This window comes from Cucumis sativus, chromosome 3 (genome assembly GCF_000004075.3).
Source record: "Cucumis sativus cultivar 9930 chromosome 3, Cucumber_9930_V3, whole genome shotgun sequence".
Classification (NCBI taxonomy): Eukaryota; Viridiplantae; Streptophyta; class Magnoliopsida; order Cucurbitales; family Cucurbitaceae; genus Cucumis; species Cucumis sativus.
Genome location: NC_026657.2, coordinates 10,667,329 through 10,684,030, shown reverse-complemented (window position 1 = coordinate 10,684,030; position 16,702 = coordinate 10,667,329). Strand labels below are relative to the sequence as shown.

The 16,702-nt window shown below is 29.3% G+C and overlaps 2 protein-coding genes across 2 annotated transcripts; both read left to right on the top strand.

The window, feature by feature from the left end:
* The first annotated feature begins 174 nt into the window (after positions 1-174).
* On the top strand, positions 175-483 carry GRX5 (monothiol glutaredoxin-S10-like). Its single transcript, NM_001288605.1, has one exon. The coding sequence runs from the start codon at positions 175-177 to the stop codon at positions 481-483; it is 309 nt and encodes a 102-aa protein (NP_001275534.1).
* A 10,526-nt stretch (positions 484-11,009) lies between these two features.
* LOC101207561 (serine/threonine-protein kinase PBL27) lies at positions 11,010-15,681 on the top strand. Its single transcript, XM_004134425.3, has 5 exons — positions 11,010-11,453; positions 12,231-12,430; positions 12,504-12,693; positions 13,703-14,094; positions 14,191-15,681. The coding sequence occupies exons 1-5, from the start codon at positions 11,318-11,320 to the stop codon at positions 14,815-14,817; spliced, it is 1,545 nt and encodes a 514-aa protein (XP_004134473.1). The 5' UTR covers positions 11,010-11,317; the 3' UTR covers positions 14,818-15,681.
* Positions 15,682-16,702: the final 1,021 nt, after the last annotated feature.

The following is a 16,702-nucleotide window of genomic DNA, read 5'->3' as shown; positions in this document are numbered from 1 at the left end:
AAAAATAAAATAGAAAAAGAAAGATACAGTCCACAATTTGTGGGCTATATAAACCATTAGTTTTTCATCATTTTTCTTCAACTAAAAACTTCCCTCTACACAAAACTAAGTAGCCTTACCCAACAACGGTGACTTTCCTTTCCAAGCATCAAAGCACAAAGATATTATTCACAAATGGAACGCATAGCGAAAGTTGCGTCACAGAAGGCAGTGGTGATATTCAGCAAGAGCTCCTGCTGCATGAGCCATGCAATTAAGAGACTGTTTTACGACCAAGGTGTGAGCCCGGCCGTGTACGAGCTCGACGAGGACTCCAGAGGAAAAGAAATCGAATGGGCCCTTTTACGCCTTGGCTGCAACCCTGCTGTTCCCGCTGTCTTCATCGGTGGCCGCTTCGTCGGCTCCGCCAATGCTATCATCACCCTCCACCTCAATGGCTGCCTCAATAAATTGCTCAAAGAAGCCGGAGCTCTTTGGCTTTAATTTGATATATATTCTCTCCGACGTACTACATTCTCTGATGTGGTCATGTATGTTTTTGTTTAAGAGTTTCAAGCTCGTAGATTTTAGTAGAGCTGACTTTTTTGCTAGACGAACCAATGGCAATAAGCCATGTGTTGTTGTAAGAGAATCATGACGTAAGGTTACTACTGCTCAACCTTTTTTTTCTTTTTGTTTTAATTTCAAGGGGTTTTTCCAAAGGAAAAATTCTCTCTATGATGCTGAGTTTGTATTTGTATTATCATTACCACATATCTTTAATATATGGTCAGTTTGGTAATCCATTGTTTTTTTAATTAAAATCCGAAACTGAGAACATTACGGAAAATGGGAAATGGAAAACAAGAAACAAAAGATCAAAAATAAAAAATTGAAAACAAAAAACAGAAAATGAAAAACATGAAATCAAAAACGTAAAATAGAAAACAGGAAACATGAAATGGAAAACAAAATACAGAATTTGAGAAAAGGAAAACAGGAAAGCAAAAAACAGTTAACGAAAAAACGAGAAACATGTAACGGATAATTTTCTAATGGTTTATTAAATTTTTTATTCTTATCATTCATTTATTTTCTTACATTATTTTCATAATAAACAACTCTATTATTTTTATAATTAAACCCTAGTTTGTATTAATACTTCTTCTTAAAATTATATATTTATTATTGGAATAAATAGTTATAATTGTTCATGAGTGGATGCATCATTTCATAAAAAGTGTTAATAACTAAAAAAACATATTTTTTGAATGACCACGAAAAGTCTATAAATAAGTCATTCTGGTCGAGAGAAAATATACATTAAAAATTATTTGTCTTCTATAAACAAATTTCTCTCCATATCCACAATCTTAACGTTCGGAAGATTCACAAAGTTTCGTTCGTAGATCTTCTACAAAAATTATTTGTTGTGATGACAATATTGATAACATGTATGCTCTACAAATTTTGTTCAATACAATGCTTATGGGTCTTTTTATTCTCTTAAAAACAGTTGTGCTTTTTTTTCTTAACTCTAACACTTTAGCCAAATTTAACTAAAACCAGTGACTTTATTTTTAAAAAGAATATATATTTATGCAGGCAACAAATTAAATAAATCAATCAAAGGAAATATAGTGTTTATAATCAAGTACAATTTTCTTTTTAAGAAAATACCTAGTTAACTACATCTTAATTATTCATCTATACAATATGTAAATAGTCAATGCTTAAATCGGATAGATGAAAAAAAAAAATCAATAGTCAAACTATTAAATTTGGTAAAGTTAGATTTTATGATTCAAAAGTTCTTATAGATTGCCAAAATTAGCATATGGTATATTTGTATTATTAACTTTTTCGTAGTCAAAGGTTCAAGATATCACAAGTGCCAAAATAATTTATTTAGTATAATAACAACAATTGTGGATCGTGAATTAAATCTTCGACCTAGTTAAAAGAAAGACATTTAAATTAACCTTTGAACTAAAGCTTACTTTAACAATTAAATAAAGGTATTTATGTAAACCGTTTAATCTTTTATTGAAACTTCGATAAACAATTTGATTTTTTTCAATCAACCTTTTTTTTCTTGTTATATTTTCATTTAGGTAGAAAGAGTTTTAATTCTTATCAACTTTCTTTTAAATAATAATAATGAAAAATACAAAAAATGTTCAATTAATTGGCACTCATCACTCGTAATATATTTGATAAATGGTAGTTTATATTTGGTTTGCTAGTTTGGATTTAATTCTTTTCTTGTTTAGATTTGGCTGATTGTTTAGATTATTGGAGTATTTTGAAGAGATATTATTCTGTAGATTTTTTCGTTTAATGTATTATTCATTTAGTATATTTAGCTTGTACCTTTGGTAAATGATTCACAAAATCAACAAACATAATTTGGATAGCCAAATCAAATATTTAATTTTTTAATCAAAATCTAAACAATTTCTTTCAGATTTGGCTGTCCAGATTTAAACAATTTTTCGTTAAGATTCGATAAAATTTGGTAGACGATCCTAGATTTGGCTATCCAATATCTGAACGATTGTATTTGGTACATGACCTTAAACCAAACCAAATAACCAGTTAGAAAAATAAAATTAAAGACGATAGAAAAGAAAAAAAAATAGAAAGAAAAGACAAACTTAAAATATTTAAAAGAAAATAATCGGTTTTAAACGCTTCTCGATTTTGTTATATTTACGAAAATTAACCTTTTTAATAACTAATATTTAGTTTTTAAAATTTAGTTGGATTGATTTGGTAAAGAATGGGTAGAAAATGAATTTAAAAAAAAAAAGTAAAAAATTTGAATTTGGAAGACATATTTTATTATTTAATTTTCGAAAAAAAAAAAGAAAAAACCAAAAACCAATTTGTTATAAACCATCACCTCCTTGAAATTATTATTTGTGTTTTATTTAATAATTTTAGTATTTTCAAATTTTATCTTTTTAAGAAAAGAAATTAGAGTAATTTTCATAATTTTATTATATATGATTCACAATGTACCATTAGAGTTTTGATTTTCCTTGTGAAGCTATCTAAAACATTGTCATGGAGTTGTTTTCGACCTAAACCAATTATCAATTGAATTTCGGTCATGCATTTTTCTCAAGTTTGGTCTTAGGAGTATTTTGAATTTAGTAATTTATACATCTGTATTTCAGATTAAGTATTTAAAAGAGCAACTAATCATACTATCTTAAAAATCATTGACAAAGACAACTATTTGTTATTTGTCTCAATTGATTGAAAAATTAAATCATTTATGAAGTTTAAATAATAATTAAGAACCACAAGTTTTCATTATAATTTAAATTTGATAACGTTTTCATATAGCTCGATATAGATTTTCTTATTTATTTATTTTTACAGTACATTTATAATAATTATTCTTGATAGACAACCTCCCACATACCCCGAAAGATATTTAGTTTTGATCCTATAAAAAAAATTAATTCAATGCAATAAAGATGGAAGATTTCATGACACGATATTATGCTCTAAAGTGAAATAAAAAGATACGTTCATAAATTAAATTAAAAATAAACAAAAAGAATATGAATATATCTTTTAAAATTTTGGTTCTCTCTTACTTAATTAGACCAAGAGTTGAGCACCACGTCACCAATACGAATAGGTTTGATCTTAACCTAACAATTTAAATATTTTTCAAGTGAAAAATCATTCGTAAATAAAAACAAGTAAAACGAGTAAAAACGAACATTGTTGAATCAAGTACATTCGAATGAATACGTCCGCAAACTTAAAATTTATCGTTTATTGACGTTTTCATAAATTTAAAATGTTTAAAATTTAGTCGACATCGACATTTTAAACTTTAGAAATGAAGAAAAGAAAGTTAGAACCCATTTGAGCGTCATAAGCAATTTTATGGAAGAAATTCGTGGGAATTAAGCAATACAAATGCATCAACATAGATGATGGGATGTGGTGTGTAAGCATTTGAAAAGGATTGGTTAATATTCTAATGTCTAATCAATAAAATAAAATCAATTGGATGTGCTTCAAGTAAATTAATAAATCAATTTGAATGAGATGAAGAAAGAAAGAAAAAAAAGAGAACATATTCTTTGGCTAAGAATATGGGATAGCTTCTTATATGCAATGGAAATTCCAATATCCCATTAATTGGCTTTTCTCTAACTCATTGTTCATGGGGTAGGTCTCTAGCTAATGCTTTGTAGGCCTTATCTTGTTTAGGACAATAAAATAATACATTCAAAATCACTCACCTTTAAATTCTAATATGTAACGATTTAATTTCGGAACTTTTAATTTTGTAACAATTTAGTCTTTAAACTTTGTTGGGTAATAATTAGCCTTTAAATTTTAATAAGATTTATTTACAATAAACTAATTAGAAACTCAATAATTTATAAAACACGATGTTGTTATTAAATTTTATTGATTTTTTTTTTGTTTTATATGTTGAGGACTAAATTGTTGTATACCAAAGCCCAGGGACTAAATTGATACAATATTGAAAGTTCATGAACTAAGTGACTATAAATTTGCATACTAGTCATCCACGTGTGTCGAAGTCAAAATGAGAATAGTTCAACTAACGTGCTCTATGCAGTAACAACTAATAGACATTTATGGTATGAATCCGCTCGCCTTTTGTGATACTAGACAAAAAGGTTACAAAACAATATGGGTTTTTAAACTCTTACAAAAGTAACAATTCATTCTCTAAACTTTGGATTTTAACCATTTAATGCTCATACTTTCAATTTTACAACAAACTAGTCCCTAAAAATCAGTATATATCAATTGGTCCTCGTGATTTCAAATTTGTAACAATTTAGCCGCTAAGGTAAAAGATTTACATATATTAGCATCAACTTAAATTATTGGTTCATATGTGAAAAAAAAAATCAAATCTTACTGCTAATTTCTATATCATGAACTTACCAATTTTAAAGTACATGTACTAAATTACTATATAATAAAATTTAAAGAGTAATTTGTTACTAAAACAAACCAAATTTATTTACATAGTTATTATTTTTTATGAAAGTTGATAGACTAAAAACAATATATTTAAAAAATTAAGATTTTTTTTAAAAATAATAAATTTTACCATAGCAAATTTTATTACGGATAATCATTGATATGATACCGTGATAGAACATTATTATGGATAAAATTCAAAATTTCATTAGAACTAGTATATATTTTAGTTTATTTCACTACTTTTATAAACAATCCAAAAATTAAACTATTTGAAGCTTTTAAAAAAATAATACCAAATCTTTGGGATATAAACTTTTAAAAAAATGGTACGACAATTGACCATAATTTTTATTTTGGAAAAAAGAAAATTTTAACAACCGACCTTTGAAATTTTATTTAAGTAAAAGATTACTAAAAACAAAGGAATAAAAAAAAAGTACTTATTTGATTTCATTTAATTAACTGACTTTAATAAAATCACGACATTCATGTGGTAACTAATTTTCAGTTATTTTGTATTGCAAAAGTTCAAATTTATCTCAATCCAGTTTGCAAAATTATAAAAAAGAAAAGAAAATTATAATAATAAAATTGATGTTATTAGATTTTCTATATGGTAAAAATAACAAATTTGAAATAAATATTATTAATTACTAGTCGTATTTGCTAAATTTACGATCTAAAATAAATGGATGTTATTGTCTATTTTTTTTAAAAAAAAATTATCATCGTTTGTATGATATTTTCTCTCATCACTAAAAGTTAATTAGCCTCCTAAATTTCAACTTCATCATATTCTCATTCTAAATTAACTAAAATATGATTTTTTTAATAGTAATAATTATAAATAAATATTACACCAATTTAACATTTTCACCGTTCTTTTAATATTTGTAAATATTTAGTCAAATATACTTTGTTTCCAATTCAAAGATTCTTGTTTTCACTTATAAGGAGAACAATTTTCAAGTATTTGAGATTTTTTCTTCACCTTTTTAATTAAGTTTTGAAAACAAATTTTACACATTTTTAGTTTTAATGTTATTATATATATATAAACTTAGGTAAGGATAGCGTACAAGTGAAAATAAATTTAATATAATGTCTAACAATATTTTTTATATATATATTTTTGTTCTAGGGGAGAGTGACAAACATTTTCTCTCTTTTTTTTTTTTCTCAAAGTTCTAATATGTTTGTAAATAAACCAATTTACTTCTAAGCTTTTATTTGAAAAGTTAACAGTTGTGTGTTAGTACTTGAAATGATACGATCAATTTAAATTTATAAATCATAAAGATATTCAACCAACTAATTAGGATAAACATTATACTGAACTCTAAGCTAATTTGATTAATTTTAAAAACAATTGACTTAATGGTATTTTGGCATAACTAATATTAAACAATTTCATGGTTTAGTAATTTTAATCAGATTACCTTGTTAACGTTGTACTATAATTTGGGCTCAATAGAGATGTTGCAAGTTTAGGCCCAATAAGCCCAAAAAGGAGAAAGTTTGAATTCAATTGGACTGGTTAGATTAAAATTGATTTTTCCAAAGTAGTTGGCACTCTTCAATTTATGCATAGTAAATCTTTTTAAAAAAAGTATATAAGTAAATAGGGTTGGTGTGATAGCCATTTCGTTTGTGAAAATGGAATACAATTGTTGAACTTTTAGTCAAATTTCCAAAATAAAAAACAACATTTCTATAATTAATTTTTTAGTTTTCAAATTTTAACTTAGTTTTTAAAATCAAGTGTAAAATGTATAAAAAAAAAAAATGAAGGTTAAAGCAGTCTCTATATACTTAATTTAAAAAATAAAATGGTTATGAATTGCTTAAATTTGTTGCATTGGATAACTATTTGTTTCTTTTATTATTATAATTAAGTTCATAAATACTATTCCAGTTTTTCTTATTTTATTTTATTGTTGCCAAGTTAAGTTTTCTAAAAACGGCTTTGTTTTTGTTTTTAAATTTATCTAAGATTAAGGTCCATTTGGTTCTTTGGTCCAAAAAAAAAATATTTTGAAAAACAAAGAAGTAAGTCAAAAATAAAAACAAATGGTTCGTTTTTACAATATTAAAAAATACGTTTCGTTTTAATCTAAAATTTTAAAATTTAAATTTGTGTTTGACTGTTAATTTAAAAATAAAACGATGTATCTCAAGTTCACTATTTCTAAAAACAAGATCTAACAACAATTTATTGTTTTCGAAATTTTTATTTCACGTGTTGTTTTTTAAATTGTTGTTAAAATCAAGTAACCAAACACATTTTAATTTTTTTTTTGAAAACGAAAAAATAAAAATTAATCACGAACCAAACAGACCTAAATGTTTATTGTTGTCAAACCAGGAAAAACAAAACATACATTTTAAACACATATAACCAAAATAAAAAATTCATTATCAAGACAGACTTTAATTACAAGTTTAGCCCCTAAACTTCTAGGTTTTTATCTATTAAGAGTTTAAAAAAAAGTATGTCCAAACCATCATGATGTGCCATATAGGTAAAAAGATACTAAAAGTCTCAATAATTAACTATGAAGTTGAATCCAGGATGACCACCAACCTAATAATAATTTTTCTACCAAATTCAAACTCTAACAAATAATTGATATCTCAACAAATTAACATCAACTTATTATTAATTTTAAAACAAAATTTAATTACCTGATAAATATGATATATATAACATAAAAACCAACTAAGTCCATTTAAAATTACTTGAACTCAAGCCAAACGACCTAGTTTTACCTTTAAATTTTGTTTTGTGTCAAACATGCACCTACATTTTTTTATATATATATAATTCTATTTAAGAAAACATATGATAGAGATGAATTATTGGAATAATTTTTCTGATTTATGTAAATATAAAATAAAGCCAAAAAAAAAAAAAGTTTTGATAGGGCAAAAAAATAGCATTATTTACTAAGGTAGTCTTCCATTCCAAAGCTATATTTTTTTCACTTTTAGTCTATTGATGTGTCACGTTTTTTCAAGTTATAATTATTGCATCCAATTAGAATTATATATATAAAAAAAAAAAGTGAAAATGCCAAAATATATTTTCTCCAAAAATAGAAAAATTCTCACCATGCCTAATTATAAGATGGAATTGATTCCCCCTCTATATATATTCTCTTTTTTATTTTATTTTTTCACACATAAGGTGGACAACTTAATAGGGTAGCTATATATAGCTTTAAAATTGAAATGAAATATATGTAACAAAATTTAATAATTAATGTCACATATTCCTCAAATATATATAAAATGGATATGGAACAATGGAGCAATTTGATTCAAAGGATATGGACAAAACCCCATCAAAAAAGATAACCCCCAAATCATCTTCTACAACACACAAAAAGGAAAGATATAGAAAAAGATTTATGTTTCTAAATTTGGTTATTTCAACTTCAAACAATTTTACAAATATGTGAAATCAATTGTGGGATTTTTTAATCTCCGTTATCAGAATAGAAGAAAATAGTGATAGTGTTTGGGGTCCAAGGCTAAAATAAGAGTTTTGGAATGTGAAAATTTAGACAAATTTAGATCGGGTATGTTGTGTTTTATGTGTACGTACGTAATACTGATGGTTAATAAATAAGAGAGCAATATGCAAAATAGAAAGACATGTATAATGATGTAGTAGTTGTCGTGTAAACTATGATGCTTAAGTCGATCAAATAAGTGTAACGGGTAGTGAAAAATTGATTCACTTTTCTGGGGTTTTTTCATGGAAGTAAATGCATGTTGCTGATCTCGTTATTTTCTTTGTTAAAATTTTTAATCTGATTCGCTTTTTTTAAACTATATCTTTTGTGTGATATTCCTTTTTCAACGGGTTTTGTAAGTCAACCTCAACGTGGACTTAGATTAAGCATCGTTGCATAGGCTTGAAAAACCGTGAACACTTTCTTTTTCTTCTCACTCTTACCTTATTCTAGGCTATTTTCATTTGGTCTATGACGTGATTTTCTATTCAAATATGTTTCTACTATTACACAATGCTACTTATATGTATATATAACAAATCATTTTAATCGTAGAACCAAATAGAAATTGTAGAACAAAATAACAATATAGAAACTTGTGTTATATGTGTTTATAAAGTTTCGAAATTATGATTAACAGCTTGATGTTATATTTAGAATTTCAATAAATAAATGAATACAACTCTAAATTCTTAATTTTGTGTTTGACGGGTTTGTAGATTTTCAAATCAATACCCTACTAAATTAAAGATTTATCTATCTATTCATATATAGCAAGATTAAAATTAATTTAGTAACATATTTATCAAAAAATCAAAACTTTAATTACAAGTCATTGTTATACTATTTCAAGTTTCAATTTTTGTTCGATATTGTAAACATATACTTAAACGTTTCTAAGTCATGAATAGTGATATAGTTGGATTTAAAATAATAAAAATGTTTTAATTTTGTCATGTCACACACTCAACAAACCTTAAACCTTCAATATTTAGATTGTAATATTTCATTTATTTTAGCAAATATAAATATAAAATACAATCTACAATGTTTAATAATTATTATCAAAGGGTTGACACACATAAGTATTAGATTCAAATCTCTTTCTTAGTCCATAATAATTTAAAAAACAATAGTAAACTAATCATACACACACGAAAATATATATATTGTATGATAAACATAAGTCACTTTCCAAATCTAAGTATTTTTTAAAAAACAATATAACGTTGTAGGTGAAGAGACCAATAATCAAACTACAAATCTCTTAGCTTATCTTACTTTATTGTAATATAAAATATAACATTCTAAAAATATTAATACATTTTAAAAAATCTATATTAGACATAAGTCACTATCCAAATAAAAGTACTTTTTAGAAAATAATGTTACAATTAGAAAATATAATTGAATTAAACGATCAATAATTTAAATTTTTTCGTGATAAAAGAGTGGCATAAATTTAAACTTTAAAAGAATAGTTGTATCACTTTAAGAACTTTAGATTTATCATCATATTTACAATAAACTATGTTTGAAAAACATAATTATAAATATTGTTTCAAAATTAGACTTTTAACTTCTATAAGTGAATTAATTCATACTGTCTTATATTCAAATGTCAGATTAATAAAATGGAATATTGAACCATTAGTTTTTTTTCACAACTTCATAAGCTCAACATGCGTTATTTTTAAAATAAATTTAAAAACACGAGAGTACAACTAAAACTAGCCATAAACAAAACCCACTCTTAAATTAAAAAGTATATATATATATATGTAAATTGGACAAATACACGACCTTCTAATTGGTTATTGATGCATCTATCAAGCTATGGTCACATTAAAATAGACACATGCTTCTAATAAATATAATTTATCATTAATTTTAAGTAAATTAAACTTTTCATTTCAATAAACATTTATACTATAAAATGAGTATGAAAACTATCTTAATCAATTTCAATAAGAATTTACTTAACTCGATGATCTTGGGTTGTAGAAATTGAAGATTCGATTGGAGATTCTAATTATCGAAATAGGTAATGGATAATAGAAGGAGGGGAAGAAGGGGAATAAAAAAGAGGATTTAAAACATGTGCTTAAGAATGTCCATCACAAATGTGGCTCCACACAAGGACCCACTCCCTCCGACCGCGATCATTATTATTACCAATCCCTCCTGCCACTCCTCCTGCCCCCGTCGTAAAAAATATTTTAAATAAAATACAAATTATATAATTATATAATTATTTTCTTTTTCCTTAAGAAAAATTATACAATTTGATTGATTGATTTATTATTATTATTTTTTAATTTTCCAAATTGCAACTAAGAAATTAATTGCACCCAGATTTGGTCTTTCAATTCAATACCTCATATAAATATCTTATTTTCTACTTAATCTACTTTCTCTCTTTTTTTCTTTTTCTTTTTCTTTTTCTTTTGGCTTTTTCAAAATTTAAAATTTAAAATAAATTAAAATAATAATAGAAAAAAAAGGTTTTCATTTTCACATTCACATTCCTTTCTCTTTACCTTGCTACTCTTCCACGATGTCAGTTTCTTCGATTTGGTGATCTGCTTCTCGGACATGTTGCTCGCGATCTTTCCCTTTAATGCCCACCCACAATTCAAACCCACCAACACAAACGGGTGTTGATGGATTTTTCGAGATGGCTTTCTTTCACAGTTTCTGGAAGAAGGCCCAATTTTAAGGGTTGGGTGGATGATTATGAATCGGTTTTTATTTAGCTCTAATTGCCTTCTTTCCAGTGGATTTTCTTTCTTTCTTCTTCCTTTTTTTTCTTTCTTTCTTTCATTATGGGTGGGTGTTTTCCTTGTTTTGGATCCTCCGATGAAGATGGTAGTAGTAATGGTGTGAAGGAAGCTACTAAGAAGGATACAGCTAAGGATGGCTCCACCGCTCAGTCTCACCATGTTACCAGAGTGGGCTCAGGTGAGATTTAATCAATGGCGTACTCTTCATTTCCTGGGGTTAATTCTGTAGGGTTTTTGTTCCTTTTCTTTGTTATTTGAGCTGTGGCTTTCTTGAACTCTGCCAATTTTTGGTGGTTCTTCGAGTTTTTGTTGTTGATAGGTTTTTGGGACAATTTTTGATCTGAACAATTGAATGGCGTTTCGTTTGGTTCTTGTGGGTTGTTTTCTTTTTGAATTATTGGGTTTGTGTTTTTGGGACCCTTGTTGTCTTTGGTGCTGTTTTGTTTACTTCCTCATTGTGTTCTCTGTGGTAATTTCTGCTTTGTTCTTGACTGAGGATGGTTTTGGAATATGTTTTAAACTCAATTGGTTTTGATTGGTGATATTTTGCGAAACTTTTGACTAAATTAGATTATTAGAAGGAACTGTATGGAGTAGGAAGCGTAGTTCATGGAAACGCTTAGAACTATATAAAGGGCAAAATGTGTGTTCATCTGTCAGTTGGACAAGCTTAATTAAAGCCCTCATCACTGTTGTTAATCGAAGCACATTCACAATACTATGACCAGCTTAAGAAATGGAAATGTCAAATTCAGTAGACTTATGCGAACCTCGTTGCAGAGTTATGTTGTGGTTTGCATCTGGTTGAAGTTTATGGATATGTTAGAATTTAACTTCCTATATCTTTCTGTTTGTTACTAGAAGTGGAATTGGTATTTTGCTAAGTAGTGACGTACTTTTGTAGTTTAGTATGTCATTATCGTTAGTACTATGTCTGAGTTGCTAGTTTTCACAGATAAATCAAAATCACGGAGTGTATCTGATGCTAAGAAGGAGCCAACCATTCAAAAGGATGGAACAACAGCACACATTGCAGCCCAAACGTTTACATTTCGGGAGCTTGCAACAGCCACAAAGAACTTTAGATCAGAATGCTTGCTGGGAGAAGGGGGGTTTGGAAGGGTTTACAAAGGTCGCCTGGAGAGCACAGGACAGGTTAGGTCATACTTTCTCGCAAGTTTATGACATGAATATGTAAGTTCTGAACGAATTCCCTTGAAATTTGCAGGTAGTGGCTGTGAAGCAGCTTGACCGTAATGGTCTTCAAGGAAATCGGGAGTTTTTGGTGGAGGTTCTAATGCTAAGCCTGTTGCATCACCCAAATCTTGTTAACTTGATAGGCTATTGTGCTGACGGGGACCAACGTCTTCTTGTATATGAGTTTATGCCATTGGGTTCATTGGAAGATCATTTGCACGGTTCGACTTCGATATCTACCATTTTTTTTTTTCTGTTCATCTTGTGGAAGGAACAAATCTTAAGTTTCAATTCTGAAAGCATTATCTGAACCACGTATCCCTGAAGTAGTATATTACCAATGTGCCGTTTTGGAGGTCCAGTTATTTGAAGTGCACAATCATAGGTTTAGCTCTAAAGGAAATACTAGTTGTTTTAGGAGTTATATCGACTATTCTTGACGCATTAGATTCATTCAGCAAGTTAGTTAGAGTTGGTAGTTATAAGTAGAGTGAGAGTTGGGGGTCGGGGATAAGCAAATTTTGGGGATAGTCATCTTGAGAGTACTGGATCTCTCAAATTTTGTTCTGTTTTATAGATAATTTATCTTGTGTTTGGTTCCCATCACATGCTTAAGATATGGTTATTAATTGAGATTTCTTTCAATAAAAGCATGTGATTCAGAATCTAAAGCTACAAAAGTGGTTTGGGATAATGCTGTTTGACCATTTATTTAGGAGTTATCCTCTCTGGTGTGTCACTCAACTTATGGCCTATTTTTGGTAATTGAAGCCCTACTTTATTATGTGTTTTTGTTCACTGTTTGAAGTGACAAAGGATTGAATGTCACTGAAATGTAGCAGAGCCAGTATGCCATTTTCAATGTTCGGTCACACTTTGTTAAAGCATTGAATGGATCATTTTTGTTAGTTCAAGTTTACGTAACTCGTGGACCAACTGAACCAATCTAAGCATGTTAGATTAGGCAACTTAACTAAAGTTTTATTTTTGTTATTATTTTCTATGAGAAACATATTCCTTCAGTTCATTGATGCGATGAAATTAGGCACAAGTGAACAATTCATGGTGTTCAAAATGCCGACTCATTTGTTGCCCTTTCTTGGTTTCTGTAATCATACAACTGTTTTGCAATCTTTACAAATTTTGCGGTTCTCCTGAAGCTTTAGTATTATAGACATCAATTTGTATTCTTGAAAACCTTTCTGATTATCTTTCATACCTATTTTTCAGATCTTCCACCAGACAAGGAGCCCTTGGATTGGAATACCAGAATGAAGATTGCAGCTGGTGCTGCGAAAGGATTGGAATATTTGCACGACAAAGCAAATCCCCCTGTTATATATCGAGACTTGAAGTCATCTAATATTCTTCTTGACGAAGGCTACCACCCCAAGCTGTCAGATTTTGGTCTTGCAAAATTGGGTCCAGTTGGTGATAAGACTCATGTCTCAACGAGAGTGATGGGAACGTATGGTTACTGTGCTCCAGAGTATGCCATGACTGGCCAACTCACTCTCAAATCGGATGTATATAGTTTTGGAGTTGTCTTTTTAGAACTTATCACAGGACGCAAGGCAATCGATAATACCAGAGGTCCAGGGGAGCACAATCTTGTTGCATGGGTGAGTATGCCCAACGCTTTTCTTTATTGATTTCATTCTTTGTACGTTTCTGTTTAAATTAATTACTCAGGCCTTTTTCTTTCAAATGGTATACAGGCTCGGCCACTTTTTAAAGATCGACGGAAGTTCCCTAAGATGGCTGATCCACTATTGCAAGGTCGATATCCCATGCGGGGACTTTACCAGGCATTGGCAGTTGCAGCAATGTGCTTGCAGGAGCAGGCTGCAACAAGACCTCTAATCGGGGACGTTGTTACTGCTTTGACCTATTTAGCTTCCCAAACTTATGATCCTAATGCAGCTGCTTCTCAAAGTAATCGAATGGGTGGTTCTACTCCACGAGCTCGAGATGAACGAAGAAGTTTTCCTGATGGACTGGATAGCCCTGATGAGCGTGGACGAGGGCGTGGTTCCCCATCGAACTACAGAAACTCACCTGATTACCGAAAGAAAGACTTCCATAGGGAATTGAGTTGTGGAGGTACAGAGCTGAGCAAAATTGACACTGGAGGCGGATCTGGTCGAAAATGGGGATTGGATGAGCTAGAACGACAAGAATCTCTGCGAGACAGTCCTGTATATGCTGGGAGAGCAAGGGAAACGCCAAGGAACCGTGACCTAAACAGAGAACGTGCAGTTGCAGAAGCAAAAGTATGGGGTGAAAACTGGAGAGAGAGAAAGAGAGCAAATGCGCAAGGCAGCTTTGACGGTTCACAAGAATGAAATAGAAGAAGCTTGAAGTTCCATGTCACATTGTGCTTGATCTTCTGATAGGAAATGAAGTTGCCAGTGCCTACTAGACTACAGGTAAAAATTGCAGGAAGAAGAGGAAGGAAAGATTCAGATTACAGAACTACAGGTATCATCTTCCATTTGCAAGTCCAACCCAGAAAATAAAATTTTTTCTAGTATCAATTGCATCCAAGTTTTACTGTTGTTGCTGGTGGTTCTTCTATGAGTGTGGAAAACAATGGTGAGGTAAAAAAAAAGAGGGAGAATGGTAATCAAATCGATGCATCGAGCGTAGGTTGGTTGGTTGGTTGGTTCCTGATTAAACCATGTAAATTTTAGAGGTGTCTGAAATTTCATGGTGAGAATAGGAATGAGTATTGGAAAAAGTAGTGAGTTTGGTGTGGGGTTTCCATTGTTACTTATGGCTATAAGTTCACTTCTTTCTTCTTAGTCTTACAAATCCCTTTCTTATATGGATTCTCTCTGAGTCACAGTTGGTCATGCTTTCGGCTTATACACAAAGGTTTGCTGTTCATTCTCTCCCTCTCTTCCATCTTTCTTAGTTTGTGTTTCGTTAACTCGCGTAATCTCTCTCTCTCTTCTCCAGAAATTATTGGATGAGGTTAGAACAATGTGACTGACACTTCTGTATCGTTGGATGTAGGATAGAAACTATAGTATTCGAAACTTGTATCAAATGGTAGGTGACATACATCCAACGGTTATTAGGGGCAGACACTTGCTGACCAAATACAATAATTTTTCTTCTCTTCTTTCCACTGGCTATATAACTTTATTTCTTTTATGCTGTTGACAAATTATTAGAGGTTGAAACAAACGTGCCTTTTATTTTCACACCGTTGGATGTATGAATCTCCCTCCCCTAAAATATCATTGGAGAAAATCGAAAGAATGTGGTCAATCTTTGATTTCTTTATTTTTCTATGCTGTTGAATGTACGAGAGAAAAATATATATATACACAGTATGTGTTATCTCTATTGATTGTATATAGAGACGTTGATTTCGAACAAGCATCCCATGTTTATTAGGGACAACCATGTTGATAACCAAGTAAGTTTCAAGCGTTCATTTCAAGTGTACACAGATACTCTCTTCTCTGATGTTTTAAATTAGCTTTATAAGTCTACCTTTTAAGCTCTTTTTCATCAAAAGTTAGATCCTTAATTGAATACACACAAGTGGAGAAAAACAGTATAATTGTTTTGTTTTTAAAGGATTCTTTGATCTGCTAGCCATTTGTAATATATCTAATTATACACTTTTTTTAAGTATTAATTAAATTAGAAAAACATTCAAAAAGAACAAAAGAACAAAAAAATGGAAAATCACATTTCTAATTGTTCTTTTTAGAATTGTTTAAAATTTATAGAATTTGTTTAGTAATTTTGTCAATTTAATTGCCATAATTTGTTTGAGATTTTGAAATTATTGATGGGATTAAATGAATTTTATTTGATAAACTTGGAAATGGAATCAAATGGTTTATCTTTTTTTCCCTTGAAACTTATATGTATGGGATATTCTGAGCATATCCATTGTTAGAGTACTTTTTAATAATTTTCCCTCAAAACATATTGAGAAACTTCTTTTTATATGGATCTTTTGGAAATGAATGAAACAGAAATGGAAAAGAGTGGGATAAAATGGACATTTCATATGAGATCTATCTATGACCACACACACACATAAGTTAAATGACAGGTGGCTCTTTAAATTTTGAGATTTGACTCTATGTGGTCATTAAATTTTTTTAAAAAATATAATTATATGTATGGGTCTTTGTGTATAATAGATTAATGAATTTTTAAAAAAGATATCAAAGTTTTGTAGATTGTGTATAATAGATTAATGAA